Source organism: Ornithorhynchus anatinus, chromosome 3 (assembly GCF_004115215.2).
Source record: "Ornithorhynchus anatinus isolate Pmale09 chromosome 3, mOrnAna1.pri.v4, whole genome shotgun sequence".
NCBI lineage: Eukaryota > Metazoa > Chordata > Mammalia > Monotremata > Ornithorhynchidae > Ornithorhynchus > Ornithorhynchus anatinus.
In genome coordinates, this window is record NC_041730.1 from 22,193,048 (window position 1) to 22,212,715 (window position 19,668).

Consider the following 19,668-nt stretch of genomic DNA (forward strand, 5'->3'; position numbering starts at 1 on the left):
GTAATAGGCACCAGGGCCTTCTTACCAGCCTCACCACCTCCTTCCCCTCAAATCAATCAATCAGTATTTACTGAGTGCATATCGTGTGCACTCTGTATTAAGCCCTTGGGAGAGTACAATAGAACAGCATTGGCAGACACGCTCCCTGGTCACAGTGAGTTTTTTAGTCTGCCTCCTCCTCGTCCCAAATGCCATAGCCACATGCTGCTCTTACCTGTTCCTGGGATCCCAACACCTTCTACTCACAGTCCTTCTCTGGGCCACCTGCGGCCTCGACACTAAGCTGAATGATCCCACGGACCCAGGTGCGTCGCTGGGTTTGTTTACCCATCTTTTGCCTCTTTTTCGTGTTCCCCAATCCATCCCTCTCTACTGTGAAAAAAACCACCCTCCTCTCCGTCCTCTCTGCTTCCACTCAGCCCTCCCCTCCCCACCCATCCAGGTCTTTCACATTACTGGCCTGAAATTGACCCCCTCCCCAACCCCGGCCAACAACTCCCCAGTGCCAATCCCCTTCTTCATGCAAACCACCTCCTACAGGCAGCCCACCCTGATGCCACCATCCACCTCTCCTTCCTTCCCTTCCCCCAGAATAGGACCAACCCCTCTCCCTGATTTCCGGGCCTTCTACTTTCTAAATGGTTTGGGAAAAGAAGTGCAGAGAGAGAGAGCAGGTTAGGGCCTGGCTCCGGGGCTCAGTGGCCTCTTGGCAGGAGCTGCGTGGACCCTCTCAGGAAGGAAGCCAGGGGATGGCAGAGAGACGTGGCAGCGGGGTGCCTGATTGCGTCCCAGAAGCAGACACCTGCTTGGCCCTTTTCACAACCAACTCTTCTCCAGCAAAATGTCAGAGGCCCAGTGGGGGAGGGGAAGGGGGGTGGAGAGGGCGGGGAGGGGATGGGAGTTGAGGGGGAGGAGGCAATGAGGCAGCCGCAGCAGTATAAGAAGCTGTTAACTGGTGAGGTGCTGGAGTCTCAGCAGCAGAAACCCCAGGGTTCTCAGGCTACTACTTGCAAGCACGCAAGGAGGTGGGTGGCCAAGGGGAAGAGGGTCCCAGAGACACCCCCCAGCAATCCACCAAATCCTTCACATCCCAGCTCTCCTCGGCTTTCTTTCCTTTGATGACTCCCCCAGGAAGCATGAGCCGGCGGCTCCTCTGGGGCTCTGACTCAGGCTCAGGCCCTGGGGCCCCAGCGGCCAGAGGTCACGGGTGGAGTGTGGGGCTTGTGGAGCCCTGTGCTCCCCACATCACTCACCTAAGCTTCGTGATCCTGGAGCCCCCCCAGCTTGCTCTCCTCATCCGGCCACTTCTACCTCTCCGCTCTGGTTCCCCGCCCCATCCCACCCCTGCTCTTCCTTTAGGGGCCCCTCTGTGACCACCAGCACCCCTATGGGGGGGCTGGGTGGCCCTCCACTTAGTCTCCAAGAGAGATGGACATCTTTGTTCCAAACTGCCACTCCTGCCCTCCCGCCTCCAAACCTGTGCTGGCCCCCCAGAGCTCCTTTCAGGCAGCACGGAGGAGAGAAGGGACAGGTTGGGCCCTGCCTCACCTGAGCAGGCAGTCGAGGGGCCAGGTGCCACCTCCCCCCACGCCCTCCCAGACTTTCATGGTTGAATGACAAAGTCATTTCAGGGCTCCATCTGCCCTGCCTCCACTCCTCCCTTAGCCCAGAGGCCGGCTCCTGCTCACCCTCGCACTCCACCCACGCCATCCCCCGGCCCAGAGTGCACCTTAGTTTTCTCTTGGGAACTGAGCCCAGCATCCAGGCTCCAGAAGGGCAGGGAGAGCTGGGGACACCGCCGAAAACCCCTCCGAAGGTCCCCACCACTCTGGCCCGGAGCACTGGAGGGGTACAAGAAGTGAGGAAAGTCTCCTCTGGCCAAACTTCCCAGAGAGGGGACCGAGCAGGGAGGGAAGGAGTTGAATGCTGGGAGCGGGCCAGCTCTCAACCCCACACCTAGTACATACAGTGCCCTCAGTGCTCAGTACAGTCTCTGGCCCATAATAAGTGCTTAACAAATACCATTAAAAAACAAAACAAAACAAATCGCACTTCCCCCAGGACCAGAGGGTAGTCCCTGGGCTGACAGAGAGGCCCCGGCCTCATAGCAGCCCAGCCCCAGGGTAGGGAGGGGACAGAGACTATGGATGGACGGCATCTGTCCTAGCTGACCCTCCCTCCCAGGCTCCTGAAGCCATCGGCTCAGCCTGGCCATCTAGAGAGCCAAAGGGAATTATTCATTAGTGGGTTTGGAAAATGCCAAATAATATCTACATTTCACCTACCCCTCCACCCCCCGAGAATTTCTGGAGGGAAGTAGGAAGGAATGGAGTGAGCTGGATTAGTGTGAGCACAGCCTTCTGTCTTTTCCCGAGCAGGGGCCCAGCCCAACAGAGGGAAAGGAGCGAGCAGGGGCCAAACCCACCCAACCAAGGGGCACAGTCGCTTCACGGTGACTTTCTGGAAATCTGGCAGGTCTAGTTTCTCCTCTTCCCCGGAGAGGCCTGGAAAGATTGTTGGCCACCTTTCTTCAGACCTTTGACCAGGGGCAGGGCGGAGGGAGGTGAGTGCCTTCAGCGAGGGTGGGAATGGGGGCACTGCGGGGACTAGAAAAGGCCAAAAGTCTCAGCCTGAGTTCAGCTGCGTGTGAGGAGAGGAGAAGGAAGGTGCAGAAAATAGCCTCTGGAGGGAGGGTGCCATCGCCCACTCCAGTTAGTGTGTCCAGATCCTGGCGGGAGTTGAGGGGAAGATGCTTTCCTGCAGCCTGCAGGTGGATGGCCCAGAAAGCAGGCCCGGTTCTATGCACAGGCAGCGAGGAAGCGGCAGCTTCTGCCCCACTGTCCCAGAACCCAGGAGCCTCTGTGTGCGACCGGTTCCGGGGACCCCCCGCGGCCCTACAGAAGATGCTCTGGGGAGGTTCTTGGAGACATCAATCACCCCCTGACTGCCCCCCTGCTTTCTGGCTTCGCTCCGCTCTGTCCCCTCTCACGGGTGCTCCCCAGTTGAGTCCCCCAGAACACAGAGTTCTGCTTTAATCAGAACCTCCTCTCCCTTCTGCAACCTTGCTGGAACCCCAGGGAACTGGGACCCAAGGGACCCCCCCCCCCCCCAGCAAGCCCTCCTCTCTCAGAGCCTCCAGGCTCCTCTGATCTGATGAGCAAACACAGGAGCCCTCCCTGAACCAGAGAGGTCAAGGGCCATGTCTTCCTAAAGTGGCAGCCGCATCCCTCCCCCACCTTCATTGGCCTCACCCACTTTCATCGGTCCTCGTGTTGTCCTACCTTCTGCTCCGGGGAAGGCTTTAGGAACCACAGACACTTCCCTTTGGAGAATTAAGCTCTGAGAACCCCCAAGGACCTTTTGCCCCCTACCCAGTCACTGCCTAAAAGGGCTGAGAATCGAAGCTCCAGTTTTGGGGCCCACTAGATTATAAGTGGGCAGGGAAATGTGTCAGTTTATGGTTATATTGTTCTCTCCCAAGCGCTCAGTACAATGCTTTAGTATAGAGTAAACAATAAATACGACTGACTGAGCAGTTCCCAGACCAGCTCCTGCCCTGGGCTCTGAGCAGTTACTGGCACCAAAAGGCACAAGTCCAGCTGGGCCACTGACACCTTGCTGCCATTCACTAACAAAATCAACCAGGATCCCAAAGGAGAAGAATACCTCCTCCAGACAGAGCCCCACCTCAACTGAGCCCCACCTCAAGTTTTCCAGAACTCCACCAGCCTCCCTCTTCCCCCCCATTCAATCCAGGTCACTCTCTGAGGAGCTTTCTGTATCTTCGGGAAGAAGTACTTATTAAGTAGCCGTGGGCACTGTGCTGTAAAAAGTCAAGCAAATCAAAGAGACCTGGTCCCTGCCCCGAAGGAGTTTATGATCTAAAAACAGAGGTGCACAAAGGAGGGCTGGGACAGAGGCAGTAGAGAGATATGCTTCAGGCCTCTGAGTGGCCTGCCAGCATTTCATTAAATAATATCTATTGTGTTCTGAGACATGGATGGCATTGTGCTAGGTGTTAGGCGTTGTCTGGTATTCCCGAGGCTTTAAATCAGCTATTCCAGAGGCCAAGTTGCTCACAGATTTGCTCAGTGGAGAGTGGGGGTGAGAGATTTACCGGCCCTCCCCACTCCGGCCAATCAAGATTCCAAACTGATTATAATAACTGTGGTACGTGTTAAGTACGGCCTATGTAGCACTATGCACTATGTGCTGCTGGAGAAGTAGTGTGGCGTGATGGATAGAGCACGGGCCTGGGAGTCAGATGGTCGTGGGTTCTAATCTCGGCTCTGCCACTTGTCTGCTATGTGGCCTTGGGCAAGTCATTTCACTTCTCTGGGCCTCAGTCCCCTCATCTGTAACATGGGGATTGCGACTGTGAGCCCCACCTGGGACAGGGACTATGTTCAACCCATTTGCTTGTATCCATCCCAGCGCTTAGTACAATGCCAGGCACACAGTAAGCGCTTAAACCAATACCACAATTATTATTATTGTTATATGCCAGGCACTGTACTACACACAGGATGGCAGCGTATCCACCCATTTGGGGATTAGGGACCTGGCCGAATTTACGGGCTCTAGGAATTTGACTCCCTTCAGCACCCCCTGCTTCAAAGTGGAAAGCCATGGTTGAAAAGTCTTTCCTCTGGGCAGCTCCCTTATTCCCACTGTTTGCGACAGAAAGGCCTTTTCCCCAGGAGAAGGTCATCAACTTCCAGCAGGAAGAGAGAAACGGGAAGGGTGGGGATGGCTTCGGAGTTGGAGAGATTCCGGGTTGGATCCCCTCTGTCCAACAAGGCTAAGCAGAGAGGGAGATGGGACAGCCTGTCAAAAAGTCTCATCTGCCCTCAAAATTCTGGGTGGTGAGCCAGTCCTGGGCATCAAGAGGACTGAGGAGAGGGCAAGAAGGGAGAGAGTACATCCCCAAGCTGCTAAAAAAAGGACAGGGGTGTCTAAATGAACCCTCTCCTCACCTAGAGCTTCCCTTTTTCTGTACTTTTACCACAAATTACTACCCAGGACAAGGCCCTTCTGCTCCATCTCTAATCCAAGGAAAAACAATCCGGTAGCTGAGTTTGGCTTCTTGAACCAGTCCCGCTCAAAACATCAAGAGGAAGCACTGTGAAACTGAGTTCAGGGTGCTGGGTGGGTAGAGGCACATAGCTAATTTGGGGGGAGATGAAGCAGATGGCATCTTTCTCCTCATGGTCAGCACTTAAAGGAGTCCGGAGCAATAAAGTGTCATTAAGGATGACATAGCCCAGAGTCAAGACTGCACTAACCCAATTGGCTCCCCCATGCAAAAGTGGAATGACTGATGCAGAGGCGGGGAGAAGAGGGAATAACAACAGAGAAATATGAAATGTGCCCATCCGGGAAGGGCAGGCTCCTCTGAGTAATGTGCATTACGGCAACTGAGCAAGAAGCGTCCCTTTCCATAAGACTTTCCAATCACGTGTTCCATTATCCCCAACTGCCAACTCACTGCTAAACCCAACGATTCTGGACATTCACTCTTGCACGTTTCTGTTTCCTCCCAAAGGTTTCTGCCTGTTCTGGACTGTCCCCTTGTCTTTTCCCGAGGTACTTATTTCTCAGCCCATCTGCACTGTGGCAGGCCCCCATGCCAGGCTGGTGACGAGCAGGGACGATAGGACACGATGCTACGGAAAGGCATGATGTGGCCCTATAGGTGGGGTAGAGTCCCCTTACAAAGGAAGAAGCATGAGTAGTGGTTTGATGTTGCACCTTCAACCAGTCAGGTGGAGGGGGAGCAGCTCTATCTTCCATGGGTAAGGAGGAGAAGGTGTTCACTGCCTTACCATTTGACTTTCACTGGAAATATCCCACCAGGAAACTCCTGCCCGTCAACAACTGATTAGTTTCCACTCGTCTGCAGCAGCCCAAAGGGCGGCATCCTGCCCCACAGTCCCCGGCAGGCCCAGAGACCCACTGAATCCTCCTGCCAGGGATCAGGGGATCCCCTCTGCCAGATCTGGTCATGGGAACAAGGGGTTCAGATCAAGTCTAATCAGACCACTAGCCACTCTCTCCCACCACACAGTCTATCCACTGGACAAATGAAGCAGACACCCAAAGTGATGGTGATGATGAGCAGCAGTGCGGTCTAGTGCGGTCTGCACTAGCAGAGCACAGGGCCTGGGAATTAGAGGACCTGGGTTCTAAATCCAGCTCCACCACTTGTCTACTGTGTGGCCTTGGGCAAGTCTCTGGGCCTCAGTTACCTCATCTGCAAAATGGGGATAAAGACTGGGAGCCCTCTGTGGTACGGGGACTGCGTACAACCTGATATCTTGTATCTTCCTCGTTGGTAAAATGGGGATTCAATACCTGTTCTCCCTCATACTCAGACTACGAACACTGGTTGGGGCAGGGACTGCGTTTGACTTGAATATCCTCTATCTACTCCAGAGTTTAGAACAGTGCTTGGCACACAGTAAGCCTTTAACAAATACCACAATTATCATTATCTACCCCAGGACTTTGTACGGCGCCTGACACAGAGTAAGCGCTTCACCCGCAGACAAAAAGATGACAATGGCATGTGCTAAGTGCTTAGTATGTGCCAAGTAGTGTACTAAGCGCTGGCGTAGGTCCAAAATAATCAGGCTGGACAGAGTCCCTGTTCCACATGGAGGCTCAAAGTCTTGCAGGGAGGGAGTACGAATATGTCCAGTTGCGAGAACCGGGCTTCCAGGTCTGCCCTCAGACCCCTCTGTCCTCCCCCGGTCAGCAGGGGACTGCAAAAGAACCAGCGGAGACAGCGAGGCCCACTGCCACGGGACGCGGTCAACTAGGTGAAAGGACTGGGGCGGAGTAATCCGAACGGGTCCGAGAGGCATGGCGGGGTGGGTAGAGCAAGGGCCCGGGAATCGGATGGTCACGGGTTCTAGTCCTGGCTCTGCCGCATGATCTTGGGCAAATCATTTCACTGAGCCTCAGTTACCTCATCTGTGAAACGGGGATTGTGACCATGAGCCCCACACGGGACAGGGACTGTGTCCAACCCGATTATCTTGTATCCCCCCCAGCGCTTAGTGCAGTAACTGGCAGACGGTAAGCACTTAACATACACCACGATTATTATTATTAACTCCAGGGGGCTCGTCCTCTGATCCGAGGAGGCTGCCATCCAAGCCGGGTCTTGCCCTCTGCAGGAGGGGTTGCCATCCCATCTGGGAGGCGGACAGGCGAAGGAGTTCCAGGGGGCCAGTTGGTTGCTCCAAGCATCCCTCTTGGCGCCTTACGCCCATCACCCAGGTCCTGGCCAGGCTAAAGTCAGGGCTGCTTATCGATCAAGCAACCAATCAATGCTATTTATTGAGCGCTCAGGAGCGGGAGTGGGCAGTCTTCTGAAGACGTGCCCCCTTGTCCAAACCGCAGAGGCAGTGAGCTACTTAATCTCGGGGCCAAGCGGGCAGCTCCCCTCCGAGCCCAAAGGAGCCGAGGCAGGACGTTCATTCGTTCATTCAATCGTATGTATCGAGCGCTTACTGTGTACGGAGCACTGTACTAAGTGCTTGGAAAGGAAAATTCATTAATCGAGAGAATCCCTATCCAACAACAGGCTCACAGTGAGCGGAGCCGAAGGGTCGGGAGAGGTGGGCGAGCGGCGCTGTCGGTTGGAGATGCGGGGAGGTCGGAGGGCTGGGCTCAGGCGCCAAGTACAAGGCGAGCGGGAAGTGAGGGAACCCGGAGCCTGGGTAGCAGAAAGAGCCCGGGTTTGGGAGTCAGAGGTCATGGGTTCTAATCCCGCCTCTGCCACTTGTCACCTATGTGACTCTGGGCGAGTCACTTCACTTCTCTGGGCCTTGGTCCCCTCATCTGCAAAATGGGGACTGAAACTGTGAGCCTCACGTGGGGCAACCCAATTAGCCTGAATCTCCCTCAGTAATTAGAACAGTGCTTGGCACATAGCGAGTGCTTAACAAACCCATTATGATAATTGCTAAGGAAGGCCCAGCCCTCTGGGTGGGGGAAAGAATCAGAACAGTGCTTGGTACATAGTGAGCGCTTAACAAATACCATTATGATAATTGCTAAGGAAGGCCCAGCCCTCTGGATGGGGGAAAGATGGGGAGTCAGAGGTCATGGGTTCTAATCCCGACTCTGCGTCTTAGCCGTGCGACTTTGGGCAAGTCACTTCACTTCTCTGGGCCTCAGCGGCCTCATCTGTCAGATGGGGGTGAAGACTGTGAGCCCCACGGGGTACAACCTGCTGACCCTGGGCAAGTCACTTTGCTTCTCTGGCTTCAGTGACCTCCTCTGAAAAATGGGATTAAAACTGTGAGCCCCAAGTGGGACAACCTGATGACCTTGGGCAAGTCACTTTGCTTCTCTGGGCCTCAGTGCCCTCATCTGTCAAATGGTGGTGAAGACTGCGTGCCCCACAGGGGACAACCTGATGACCCCGAACAAGTCACTTCGCTTCTCTGTGCCCTGAGTTACCTCCTCTGAAAACGGGATTAAAACTGTGAGCCCCACGGGGGACAACTTGATGACCCTGGGCAAGTCACTTTGCTTCTCTGTGCCTTGAGTTACCTCCTCTGAAAACGGGATTAAAACTGTGAGCCCCACGTGGGACAACCTGCTGACCTTGGGCGAGTCACTTGGCTTCTCTGGTCCTCAGTGACCTCCTCTGTCAAATGGGGGTGAAGCCCGTGAGCCCCACGGGGGGCCACCTGATGACCTTCTATTCCTACCCAGCGCTTAGAACGGTGCTTGGCACCTAGTAAGCGCTTCGTGGCTCAGTGGAAAGACCCCGGGCTGGGGAGTCAGAGGTCATGGGTTCGAATCCCTGCGCTGCACTTGTCAGCTGTGAGACTGGGGGCAGGTCACTTCTCTGGTCCTCAGGACCTCATCTGTCAAATGGGGGGGGGGGGAAGACTGTCATCAGGCGGTCCCCTGGAGCTCCCCCGGCGCTTGAACGGCGCCGTGCACATAGTAAGCGCTTACTAACAGATGCCATGATGATGCTGATGGTAGGAGCGGGCGGCTCACCTGTGTCCGAAGAGGCGGAGTCCCGGGAAGCGCCTCTTGCTGAGGGTCCGGGGCGACCTGGCCGGCTGGAGGCCCTCGGTTTGGTGGGAGGCGGAGGCGCAGGCGGGGGCCTCGGGGCTGCCGGCCGGGGGCTCCATGGGCTAGGACCGGCCCCTAGCCCCGGGCGGGAGGCCGGCGGCGGCGGCGGCGGGGGCGGGCGGCGCCCCGCGGAGCCCGGGAGCCCATGGCGGCTCGGTTCGGCCCGGCTCGGCCCGGCTCGGCCCGGCTCGGCTCGGCGCCTCCGGGCCGGTCCTTCGCTCCCGGAAGTGCCGCAGGACCCCGCATAGCTGCCTGCCCCGGCCCGCAGCGCCCCCTGCAGGCCACAAACGCCGCGCTGCGCCTGCGCACTCCGACCGCCCCTTGGCACCCCCTTCGCCGCGGACCGCCGCGCTGCGCCTGCGCGCTGCGGCCGCCCCTTGTCCTCCCCTCAACGGGGAACACCGCGCTGCGCCTGCGCGCTCCGACCGCCCCTTGGCCCCCCCGCCGCGGAAACCCGCGCTGCGCCTGCGCGCTCCGCCCGCTCCTTATCCTCCCCCCCACCCGCGGAACCCCGCGCTGCGCCTGCGCGCTCCACCCGCCCCTTGTTCCCCCCCCACGCGGAACCCCGCTGTGCGCCTGCGCGCCCCCCACCATAATAATAATGGCATTTCTTAAGCGCTTACTATAATGTTGATATTTGTTAAGCGCTTACTATGTGCAGAGCACTGTTCTAAGCGCTGGGGTAGACACAGGGGAATCAGGTTGTCCCACGTGGGGCTCATAGTCAATCCCCATTTTACAGATGAGGAAACTGAGGCACAGAGAAGTGAAGTGACTTGCCCACAGTCACACAGCTGACAAGTGGCAGACCGGGATTCGAACTCATGACCTCTGACTCCAAAGCCCGTGCTCTTTCCACTGAGCCACGTTACTATGTGCCAAGCAGCCAAGTGGTGGAGGTGGGATTGGAACCCATGACCTTTTGACTCCCAGGGCCGTGCTCTATCCACTACACCATTTTCCTTCTATCTAATAATAATAATAATAACAATAGCATTTGTTAAGTGCTTACTATGTGCCAAGCACTGTTCTCAGCGCTGGGTTAGACACAAGGTCACCAGGTTGTCCCACATAATAATTATTATTATTGTGGTATTTAAGTGTATAAGTATACTGTGTTCCAGGCACTCTACTAAGTGCTGCAGTGGATACAATAATAATAATGTTGGTATTTGTTAAGCACTGATACAGGGTCATCAGGTTGTCCCACATGAGGCTCACAGTCTTAATCCCCATTATACAGATGAGGGAATTAAGGCACAGAGAGTTTAAGTGACTTGCCCACAGTCACACAGCTGACAAGTGGCAGAGCTGGGATTCGAACCCATGACTTCGGACTCCCAAGCTCGGGCTCTTTCCACTGAGCCACGCTGCTTCTCCAAGCAGCAAGCAGGCAGCAGCTGCTTCTACAAGCAAATCAGGCACAGTCCCCTCCTCTCGTGCGACTCACAGTCTCAATCCTTATTTTACAGAGGAGGTAACTAAGGCACAGAGAAATAAAGTGACTTGCCCAAGGTCACCCAGCAGATAAGTGGTGGAGGTGGGATTAGAACCCATGACCTTTTGATTCCCAGGGCCGTGCTCTATCACTAAGCCATGCTGCTTCTATCCAATAATAATAATAATGATAATAGCATTTGTTAAGCACTTACTCTGTGCCAAGCACTGTTCTCATCACTGGGGGTAGATACAAGGTCATCGGGTCATCCCACGTAGATAATTATAATTATTATTATGATGCTTAAGTGCGTGAATGCTGTGTTCCAGGCACTCTACTAAGTGCTGGGGTGGATAAAGCAAATCAGTCTGGACACAGTCCCCTTCTCTCGTGGGGCTCCCAGTCTCAAACAAAGCACTCTTCTAAGTGCTGAATATAATAATAATAACAATGTTGGTATTTGTTAAGCGCTTACTAATAATGATGGTGGTATTTGTTAAGCGCTCACTATTGCAAAGCACTGTTCTAAGCACTGGGGGGATACGAGGTGATCAGGTTGCCCCATGTGGGGCTCATTGTCATCCCCATTTTACAGATGAGGTCACTGAGGCACAGAGAAATGAAATGATCTGCCCAAAGCCACATAGCAGACAAGCGGCAGAGCCGGCATTTGAACCCATGACCTCTGACTCCCAAGCCCGGCCTCTTTCCACTGAGCCACGTTGCTTCTCAATAATAATGATGGCATTTCTTAAGTGCTGACTATGTGCAAAACACTGTTCTAAGCACTGGGGGGGATAGGAGGTGATCATGTTGTCCCACATGGGGCTCACAGTTTTCATCCCCATTTTACAGATGAGGGACCTGAGGCATAGAGAAGCTAAGTGACTTGTCCAAAGTCACACAGCTGGCAAGCAGCTGAGCCGGGATTAGAACCCATGACCTCTGACTCCCAAGCCTGGACTCTTTCTATTGAGCCACTCTGCTTCTCTAGTGCCAAGCACTGTTCTAAGCGCTGGGGGAGATGCAAGGTCATCAGGTTGTCCCGCATAGGGCTCACAGTCTTCATCCCCATTTTACAGTGCTCGACATATAGTAAGCGCTTAACAAATGCCATTATTATTATTATTATTATAATTCGGCAACAGAGACAATCCCCACCCAACAACGGGGTCACTCTCTAGGATAATAATTGTGGTATTTGTTAATAATAATGATGACGATGGCACTGGTTAACCGCTTACTATGTGCCAAGCACTGTTCTAAGCACTGGGGGAGATACAAGGTCAACAGGTTGTCCCACGTGGGGCTCCCAGTCTTCATCCCCATTTTACAGATGAGGGAACGGAGGCACAGAGAAGTGAAGTGGCCTGCCCAAGGTCCCACAGGAGACTAGGGGCGGAGGCAGGATTAGAACCCGCGTCCTCTGACTCCCAAACCCATGCTACTGCCCTGCGTTAAAGCGCTTGCTGTGTGCCAAGCACTATACTAAGCCCTAGGGTGAATAAAAGCAAATCGGGTTGGACAAAGACCCTGTCCCACATGGGGCTCACAGACTCAACCCCCGTTTCACAGATGAGGTAACTGAGGCACAGAGAGGTGAAGTGACTTGCCCAAGGTCACACAGCAGATGCATGGCAGAGCTGGGATTAGAACCCATGACCTTCTGACTAACAGGCCAGTGCTCTATCCACTACACCATGCCGCTTCGCTAGCGCCAGCCCCATCAACGAGTCCCTCCGCCCCCTCCCTCACCCCTCGTTTTCTCCTCCCGACTTTCAGATACGGTCTCTGGCTCCAGCTCTCTCTTGTTTTCCCCACCCCCAGCCTCCCATCCCTCCCACTTCCTCCCCCCTGGCAGCTGGGCCCCGGGACAGGAATTGTCATTCTCTTTTGACAGAGGAAACGCTACTGGGAGGGGAAGTGACTTGCCCAAGGTCACTCAGCTCCAGCCCTCGGGGCAAACTAGCTACATTCAGGGTCAGAGAGAGAAAAGACACCCTGGATGGAAGCTTCCCAGTAGCCTCCCGAAAGCACATGGGCTGCTTTCCAATACCCGCCTCCGAGCTGTAGGTTGGGAAAGGGAAGCAGAAGCGTATTTACTTTCCTATCATGTGGCCCCAGCAGGGCTTTTCAGGACTTGGGAGCCTGGGTTTAGCTCCCCTCCAGCCCCCAACCTCATCTTTTCCTTGTCCACTCCCACTGGTAGCCCGATCTAATCTTTCCCTAGTCCACACCAACTGGTAGCCCTGTGGAGCTGCCTCTGAGTCTGGCTCACTTTGCTTCTTACCAGCCACTTCCTGTGTCACCTTTCACTTTCGCCCTCTCAATTCAGCGGCTCCAGCCAGCTCATTTTCCAGCTCTTCTCATCTACAAACGGCGACACCCCCGTGACCTCTCTCTACCGGAATGACCCGCCGGTTCGCCGCAAGTCCCCGCACACCCCTAGCCCCTGCCCGGTTTAGGAGGTGGCTACTGTTTTCTTCTTCGAAATCCCTGGAGCATCGGCCAGGGCTGGTCATCATCAAATTGACAGGACCTCCAAGCAGCAACTGGATTCGGGAGGAGTGGGAGGAGTTGAGTCACGTGAAGTGACGTGTCTGAGTTTTTCTCTTCTAAGGTACTCCTTCTCTTGCAAACCAGAACCCGGGTCCACTGGGAAATCATAGAGCGTCTCTTTCAGAGTGTTTCTCTGAGGAGTCTAGACGCTGCAGCGGAGGTGCTGGTTCCTCTGTGAGCCCGCCCCAATCCCCGCTGTGAACCATCACCCCCCTTCCTCAAACCCCTCTCCACCACCACCCCTCTTTGAGCTCAACTCTGAAGCACCGCTTCTCTCAGTCTCGACCCCTAAACCTCAGCTCAACCCTCCGGTGCGCCAGGTCACCATTCCCTCCCCGCCGTCCCCTTTTCCAGGAGCTGGGCTGTGAGCCCCAGTTGGACCGGACACCTGGTCACATTGTAACTATCCCAACGCTTGGCACACGTTCAGCGCTCAAAAGATATCGCAATCGTTGTTACTGTTATTATTAGAAACCCGGGAACGGCTCCAGAAATGTCCTCCCTCCTTCGGTCCCCTTTTCAGGGAACCCCTCCACTGGGTTCCCCTCTTAGTTGTGAGGGTAGCCCTGGACAAGCCCCTTCTCCTCGCCTTTTCACGGGCAGGGTGAGCAAAGCAATCCGGCCTAATCCCAGCCCAAGCCAAACGGGTGGTTCTTAAAAGGAAGAGGGACCCTGGGGGACGAGGCCCAGGGCCAGAATCCTCTCTGGGTACGTACCGTGTCTCGGCCCGTGTCTCGGGGGCCTCGGCTGGAATCTGAGGGACATCCCAGGAGCGGTACCGCCACATCTGCCTCAGCTGTCGCTCCCCTTCTCTTTCCCCCGGGGGACCTCCTGCCTCATCCCTAGGGCCAAGGGCCACAGCAGCGGCAGCAGTGGCGGCCGAGACGGCATCTCCGCCTCCCCCTTCTCTGCTGCCTGCCCCAGGCACTCTCATCCTGCCGGCGACTCTCTTCCTCTTTCAGCACTTCCTGAGCTGGGGGCCGAGAAGGCAGGCGGCCGGCCGCCCCGGTGTAAGCAGACCACAGGCCCCGGCGGCAGCGCCTCGTGTGGGGCCGGGGGTGGCCGGCCCGCTGGGAAGTGGTGCAGAGAGCCGGGCGGGTGTGGACAAGCCCACAGTGCGGCGGGTTCCCTGACGGAAGAGGTTGCCCCTGGGGCCAAGGCAGAGGTGGGCGGATGGCGGGTCCTACCTTGGGAGAAGCTGCCTGTCTGGGCTCAGACAGGTTTCCCGCCCCACCCCACCTGGGAGGACAGAAAGAAACAGTCCTCCAGCTGCCGGGAGCTCCCAGGAGCTGTGGAGTCTGAGACCGTCCCCCATTCATTCATTCATATTTACTGAGCGCTTACTGTGTGCGAAGCAGTGTACTTGGGATAGTACAATATGACAGACACATTCCCTGCCCACCGTGAGCTCACACTGTAGAACGGGAGACAGATATTAATATCAATAAATAAAAATACACATAAAACCTCTCCTGTTCCTGTCCCTAAATCAGCTGTCAAGCTTTGCTATGATGGTCACTTTTTCCTTCCCTGCTTCTCCCCATAATAATTATGGTACTTGGTAAGCGCTTACTATGTGCCAAGCATCGTTCATCATCCAATAAGATTTCTCTGACTAGACCTGAGTCTCTGTGTCCCGATCTTCTCTATCTCACCACCTACCCCTTTTCCATGTCCTCCCCCTAGCCTGGTACTCCCTCTCCCTCCATTTATGCCATACTACCATTCCCTCCCCGCCACTCCCTCATCTCCCAAAGCCTTATTAAGGTAACATCTCCTCCAATAGGCCTTCCCTGATTAAGCCCTTTTTCCTCCTGGGTTCCTCTCTCTTCTGTGGGGAGGGCAACTGGTTGGCAGGTCACTCAGCCTATGATCTCAGGCCTTTGCCTCTTCCTCTACTCAGGTTGCCCTCCTTCATTCCCTGGTCCATCTTCTCGGCCTTTGGCTTTCCAGTCTGTCCGGTCAGGGTCTGGTTGCAGCTCACCGACTGGCCAGCCATCCAGTGTGCTGATACTTGTGCAAGATGTTCAGCGGGAAGGATGCTATAGGACCCACCAGCTCATAGCAGTGATGTATCCCTAAGGAAAATCCCTCAATTCCCCAAGCAAGAGATTCGAAGTAGGTGAAAGACCAGGAATTTCCCCTCCCCTGAAGAGCAGTACCCACAACATTATTGTTTTGGAGATATGTGCCCTGTGCCGAGCAGGGAGAGTTCTTGGAATTGGATTCTCATGTGTCTCCCCGCTCCTACATTCCTGCTCCCCTGTCCATTACAGTTCCTACTCCGGACCCAGTCATCCCATACAGAAAAGGAAAATCTGGCACCTAGGAAGGAAAGGGGCTTCAAAAAGAGAGAGAGCAACTTCCAAACAATTGTAATTATTGAGCACATATTGTGTGCAGAGCACTGTACCAAAGAGTACAATATAACGTGTCCCCTGCACACATGGACTTTACAGCCTAGAGGAGTTTAGCCTCCCTCTTCTTCCCGACCCTCTCCCCCCACCCCCACCAACGCTCCCATCAGCTTCCTGAGTGGGCAGGGAGTGTAATTAGTTCAAGTACTGGAGTGTCTCCTAGCAGAAGAGGAGTTAAACAGAGGAAATAGAGTTGGTTTTTTTTACCCTCCGTACAAAGCATCTGGCAATCTGGAAATGCTGAGGCCAGGAAATGAGGCTCCAGGAGGGAAGACAGGAGGCTGAGCAAGCAGGCAGAGTCGGGAGTCAAAAGTAGTGCCAGGCCAAGGTTGGGTGACCCCACCGTTTTGCCCCAAGGGGCCCTGGCTGGGGAGTTTTCCCTAGGGGGGCATTCTCCCTACAACATGGAGCTGCAAACTTCCCTGTTAGCCAAAAGTCAGGTTGCATTTTGGTGCATAATAGAAAAGGTTAGAAGAAAGATGATGATGAAATAATACTTGGCTTCTGTCCAAACGGGGGAAATTCAAGAAGCTTGGGGGAAACAAATAGAGTTTGTTTCAAGTAGTCTGCAGAGACTAACACTTTGCCTGACACTTCTCCGACAACACTTCTCTGACAACACTTCTGACACTTCTCTAGCTCATTAGCAAACCGGGAACCAGTTTGCAACAGCTTAAATTTCGGCTTCCAGTAAACGGTGGTAAAGATGTTGCAATCCGTTCCCCGTGCAATGCTAATGAACCACTGACAACTCAGTTGCTGAGTGATCCTTTGACTCTCTTTGAAATGAGTTTTTGAAAGAAGCACTCCTACAGCTCACACTGTGTTCCCCGATTCCTCCGTTGAGTTCTATCCAGTCACGCTTTAACATACCATGTTCTGGCAAGATTGCCTATATTGTAAATTGTTCTGATTTTCAAGCTCTAAGGGATCTGCTAAATGAAAGGTTAATGTTAAGCACTTACTATGTGACAAGCACTGTACTAAGCGCCTGGGTAGATAAAAGATAATCGGGTTGGACACAGTCCATGTCCCAGGTGGGGCTCACTGTCTCAATCCCCATTTTACAGATGAGGAAGCTGAAGCACAGAGAAGTGAAGTGACTTGCCCAAGGTCACACAGCAGACAAGTGGTGGAGCTGGGATATGAACCCATGACCTTCTGACTCTGAGGCCGGGGCTCTATCCACTGAGCCATGCTGCTTCCAAAGGGTCACCTCCTCATGAGGCCCCTCTCCTTCAAAACACCCACCCCTTCCAATCCATACCCCAAGCATTTCTCTCTGAACATTCTATGTCAGAGGTTTTGTTGTTTTAAAATTTATGTTCTTGTCATGTTCTCTGCTTTAGGTCCACTTCTGTGTTCGGACAATTAATGTCTTTTCTGTCTTCCCCATTAGGTTAGAAGCTTGCAGAGGGCAGGGACCACTTCTTGTTTTCTCTTTTCTTTTTCTTTCTACACCCCTCAGGGCACATTAAAGTGCTCTACCTCCCGGGTTCAATCAATACTGCTAGATGACTGGATGGCAGTCTGAGGCTGAGAGGATCCGAGGGGCTCCAGAGAGTCTAGGGAGTGGGTCACACTGGGAGAACAGGCACAGAAAACATTCCAGGGAGGAACACCGGCATTCATTCTCTTCTCCCAGAGAGACAACGGCTCTGCTTTTCTCATCCTAGAATTAAGTGTGAAGGAGCTGGGCCAGGTGGCCCAGTGCCCACTCCCCAAAGGGAGCCAAACACCAAGGGGCAAACACAGCAGGGAGGGGCTTGCCAAGTTGTGCCTTCACTCAGAGTCACCAAAAGTTCAGCTTCCTTGGGGTGCCCGTTGGTGCCAGCTGGGATTCGGTCTGCTCAGGGTGAAAGGAGAGGACTCCTCTGACTTCTCCAGGGTCACTCATCCTCCCTCCCAGCAGCATGGCAGGAAGAGCAGACGCTTGTCTGCGACAGGGCCAGAAGCACCGTGGCCTGGAAATGGGTGAACATTTGATTAGGCCGTTTCTGGACAGCCTCAGAAAAGTGATTGGGGCTGGGTGGATTGAGCCCACAGGAAGGAATCGAGAGAAGTAGATAACGAACCTTTTCAGCAATCAGCAAAGAGACGGCACTGCCATCCACTTCGGGGTCCCTCATCAAAGAAACTGGACCCTCTGCTACCCAAGATGGGAGCTGAAATCACCTGGTGCCAAAGTCCTCTCTGCTAAGGTTTTTTTCTCTGGAACACTGGATTATGAGCCGACTCAACCAAACCAGTTGCTTCTAGAGGAGGGGCTTCTCAACCAGTGACACTGGTATCTCTTTTGGACTTCCTGGATCAGTAGGTGGTTCTTGGCCACTGACAAAGTCGTCACAGGCTACTGCAATGTTGACTTTCCTAAGGGGGTGTTGGGTACGGCTAACTCTTGAATCTCTTTAAGTGTGAAGAAGTTGGTTGCAGATAAAGTTGGCTTAGTCCCAAAGGTGTTGCTGCTGTTTCTCATTATGGGTTTATCAGTTGTTTTTCTCCTTCCCATTGGTGGTCCAGGAGGGGAGCCACATTTGATCTGAGTGACCCTCTTCAAAGAAAGGTAGGAAATTTGGCTCTGGTTAAGGTCAACTGGCTGGGCAGAGCCACTGTGATGCTCCTGCTTCTAAAATCCCCCAAGTCTCTGAGTTCAGTCATGTGGACAAGTTTGTCTGACAAACCCCAGAAACTGACCTCTTACTGTTGAGGGTAGCTTGGGGAGTTGCTTTTTGATTCCTCCGGTCTCCAACACACGTGTGGCCCTGGTCTCATTTGGAAGAAACTAGACTCTGTCCTCAGCTCTGGCCAGTCAAAGAAAAAAGAGAAAAGCAAGAGGGGGGATGGGATTTGGATCCAAATTCTATAATGTGATTCATATAAGTCTCTGGACCCTCTGGAGAAGCATTCTATGCCAGCAAGATTCAAACATGGCCAAAACGGGTGAGCGGTTTGTGCAACATTGGTAGCGGGAACAGTCCCTGGCAGCTACCATTTTAGAGTTAACGAAGCTAGGTTGAGTGCTTCCTGAAGCTCTATTTTTGGGCCCAGTCTTTTCTGCCCCTGGTCACCTCTCTGCTAGCTCCTCCTGCCCTACTGTCTCAGAGAGCTGATGCCTTAGATCCCTTCTCCCAGCACGAACATAAGAAATGTCGTTACTAGGTCAGACCAATGGTCGACCCAGTCCACTGCGACAACACAAGGATTGGAGGAACAGTGTGATATCGAAGGAGGAACCTCCCTGATATCGATCCTAACATTTACATCTAACATCCTTAGCTAGCCCCTTTAGCTCCCTCACTTTCCCTCTACCCACCCACTACGAACCATATGCCCATGAATTTAATCTCAACCCCCCTTGGACCTAATGATATTTTCTGCTTGCATAATTTCCTACAGGAATATATCCCATATGCTTGCCACCTGCTTGGTGAAGTGCTTCTTTTTCTTTGTTTCGAATCTTCACCCTCTAATTTCAGTGGATGTCCCCTCATCCTGGTGTTGTGGAATTTGGTTTTACAATAATTCCATGTTCTCCCTGTCCGCACCCTTAATGATTTTGTAGGCTTTAATCATATGCATTTGTCATATTCCACCTCAACAACAATTGGCCTCCTCGCTGGCGTCTCTGCCTCCAGCCTCTCCCTGCTTCAGTCCATATTTCACTCTGCTGCCCAGATCGTTTTTCTAAAATTGTTGGTTCTGCGCACATCTTCCCACTCCTCAAAACCCACCAACCATTGCCCATCCATCTCTGCACTAAATAGAAACTCCTTACAATCGGCTCCAGGGTATCAATAAGCTGTCATTCTCCTATTTAAATTTGCTCCTCTCCCACTACCACCCAGCCTGAACAATTCAGCCCGTTACCAAACTACTTATTGTGTCTCGACCTCCTCTCTCTGGTCTCCAACTCCTTGCTCACATTCTCCTTCCTGGAACTCTCTCCCTCCTTCATATCTGACAGACCTCCGCTCTCCCCCTCTTCAAAACCTTAGTAAAATCATATCTCCTCCAAGAAGACCCTTCTGTGTCACCTTAAGCACTCTGATACTCTCCCCGCCTCCAAGTGCTATGCATATATCTTTATGCTCTGCTCCTTCCCCTATCTGTAATTTATTTTAACATCTACCTCCCCCACTAAACTGTAAGGTC

General features: G+C 53.7%; 1 protein-coding gene across 4 annotated transcripts in view; it reads right to left on the reverse strand.

The window, feature by feature from the left end:
- Positions 1–19,668, reverse strand: part of DGKZ (diacylglycerol kinase zeta) — a 52,961-nt gene that overhangs the window by 24,545 nt on the left and 8,748 nt on the right. The window contains exon 1 of one of the 4 annotated variants that reach the window (XM_029060203.2): positions 13,816–13,987. The exons of 1 other annotated variant lie outside the window; for it this stretch is intronic. In XM_029060203.2, coding sequence (XP_028916036.1) covers positions 13,816–13,886 — 71 coding nt within the window. In that variant the 5' untranslated portion in view covers positions 13,887–13,987. Of the gene's footprint in view, positions 1–9,024; positions 9,192–13,815; positions 13,988–19,668 lie in introns of those variants that run through there. 2 more of the 4 variants (XM_029060205.2, XM_029060204.2) reach the window with 2 other exon arrangements.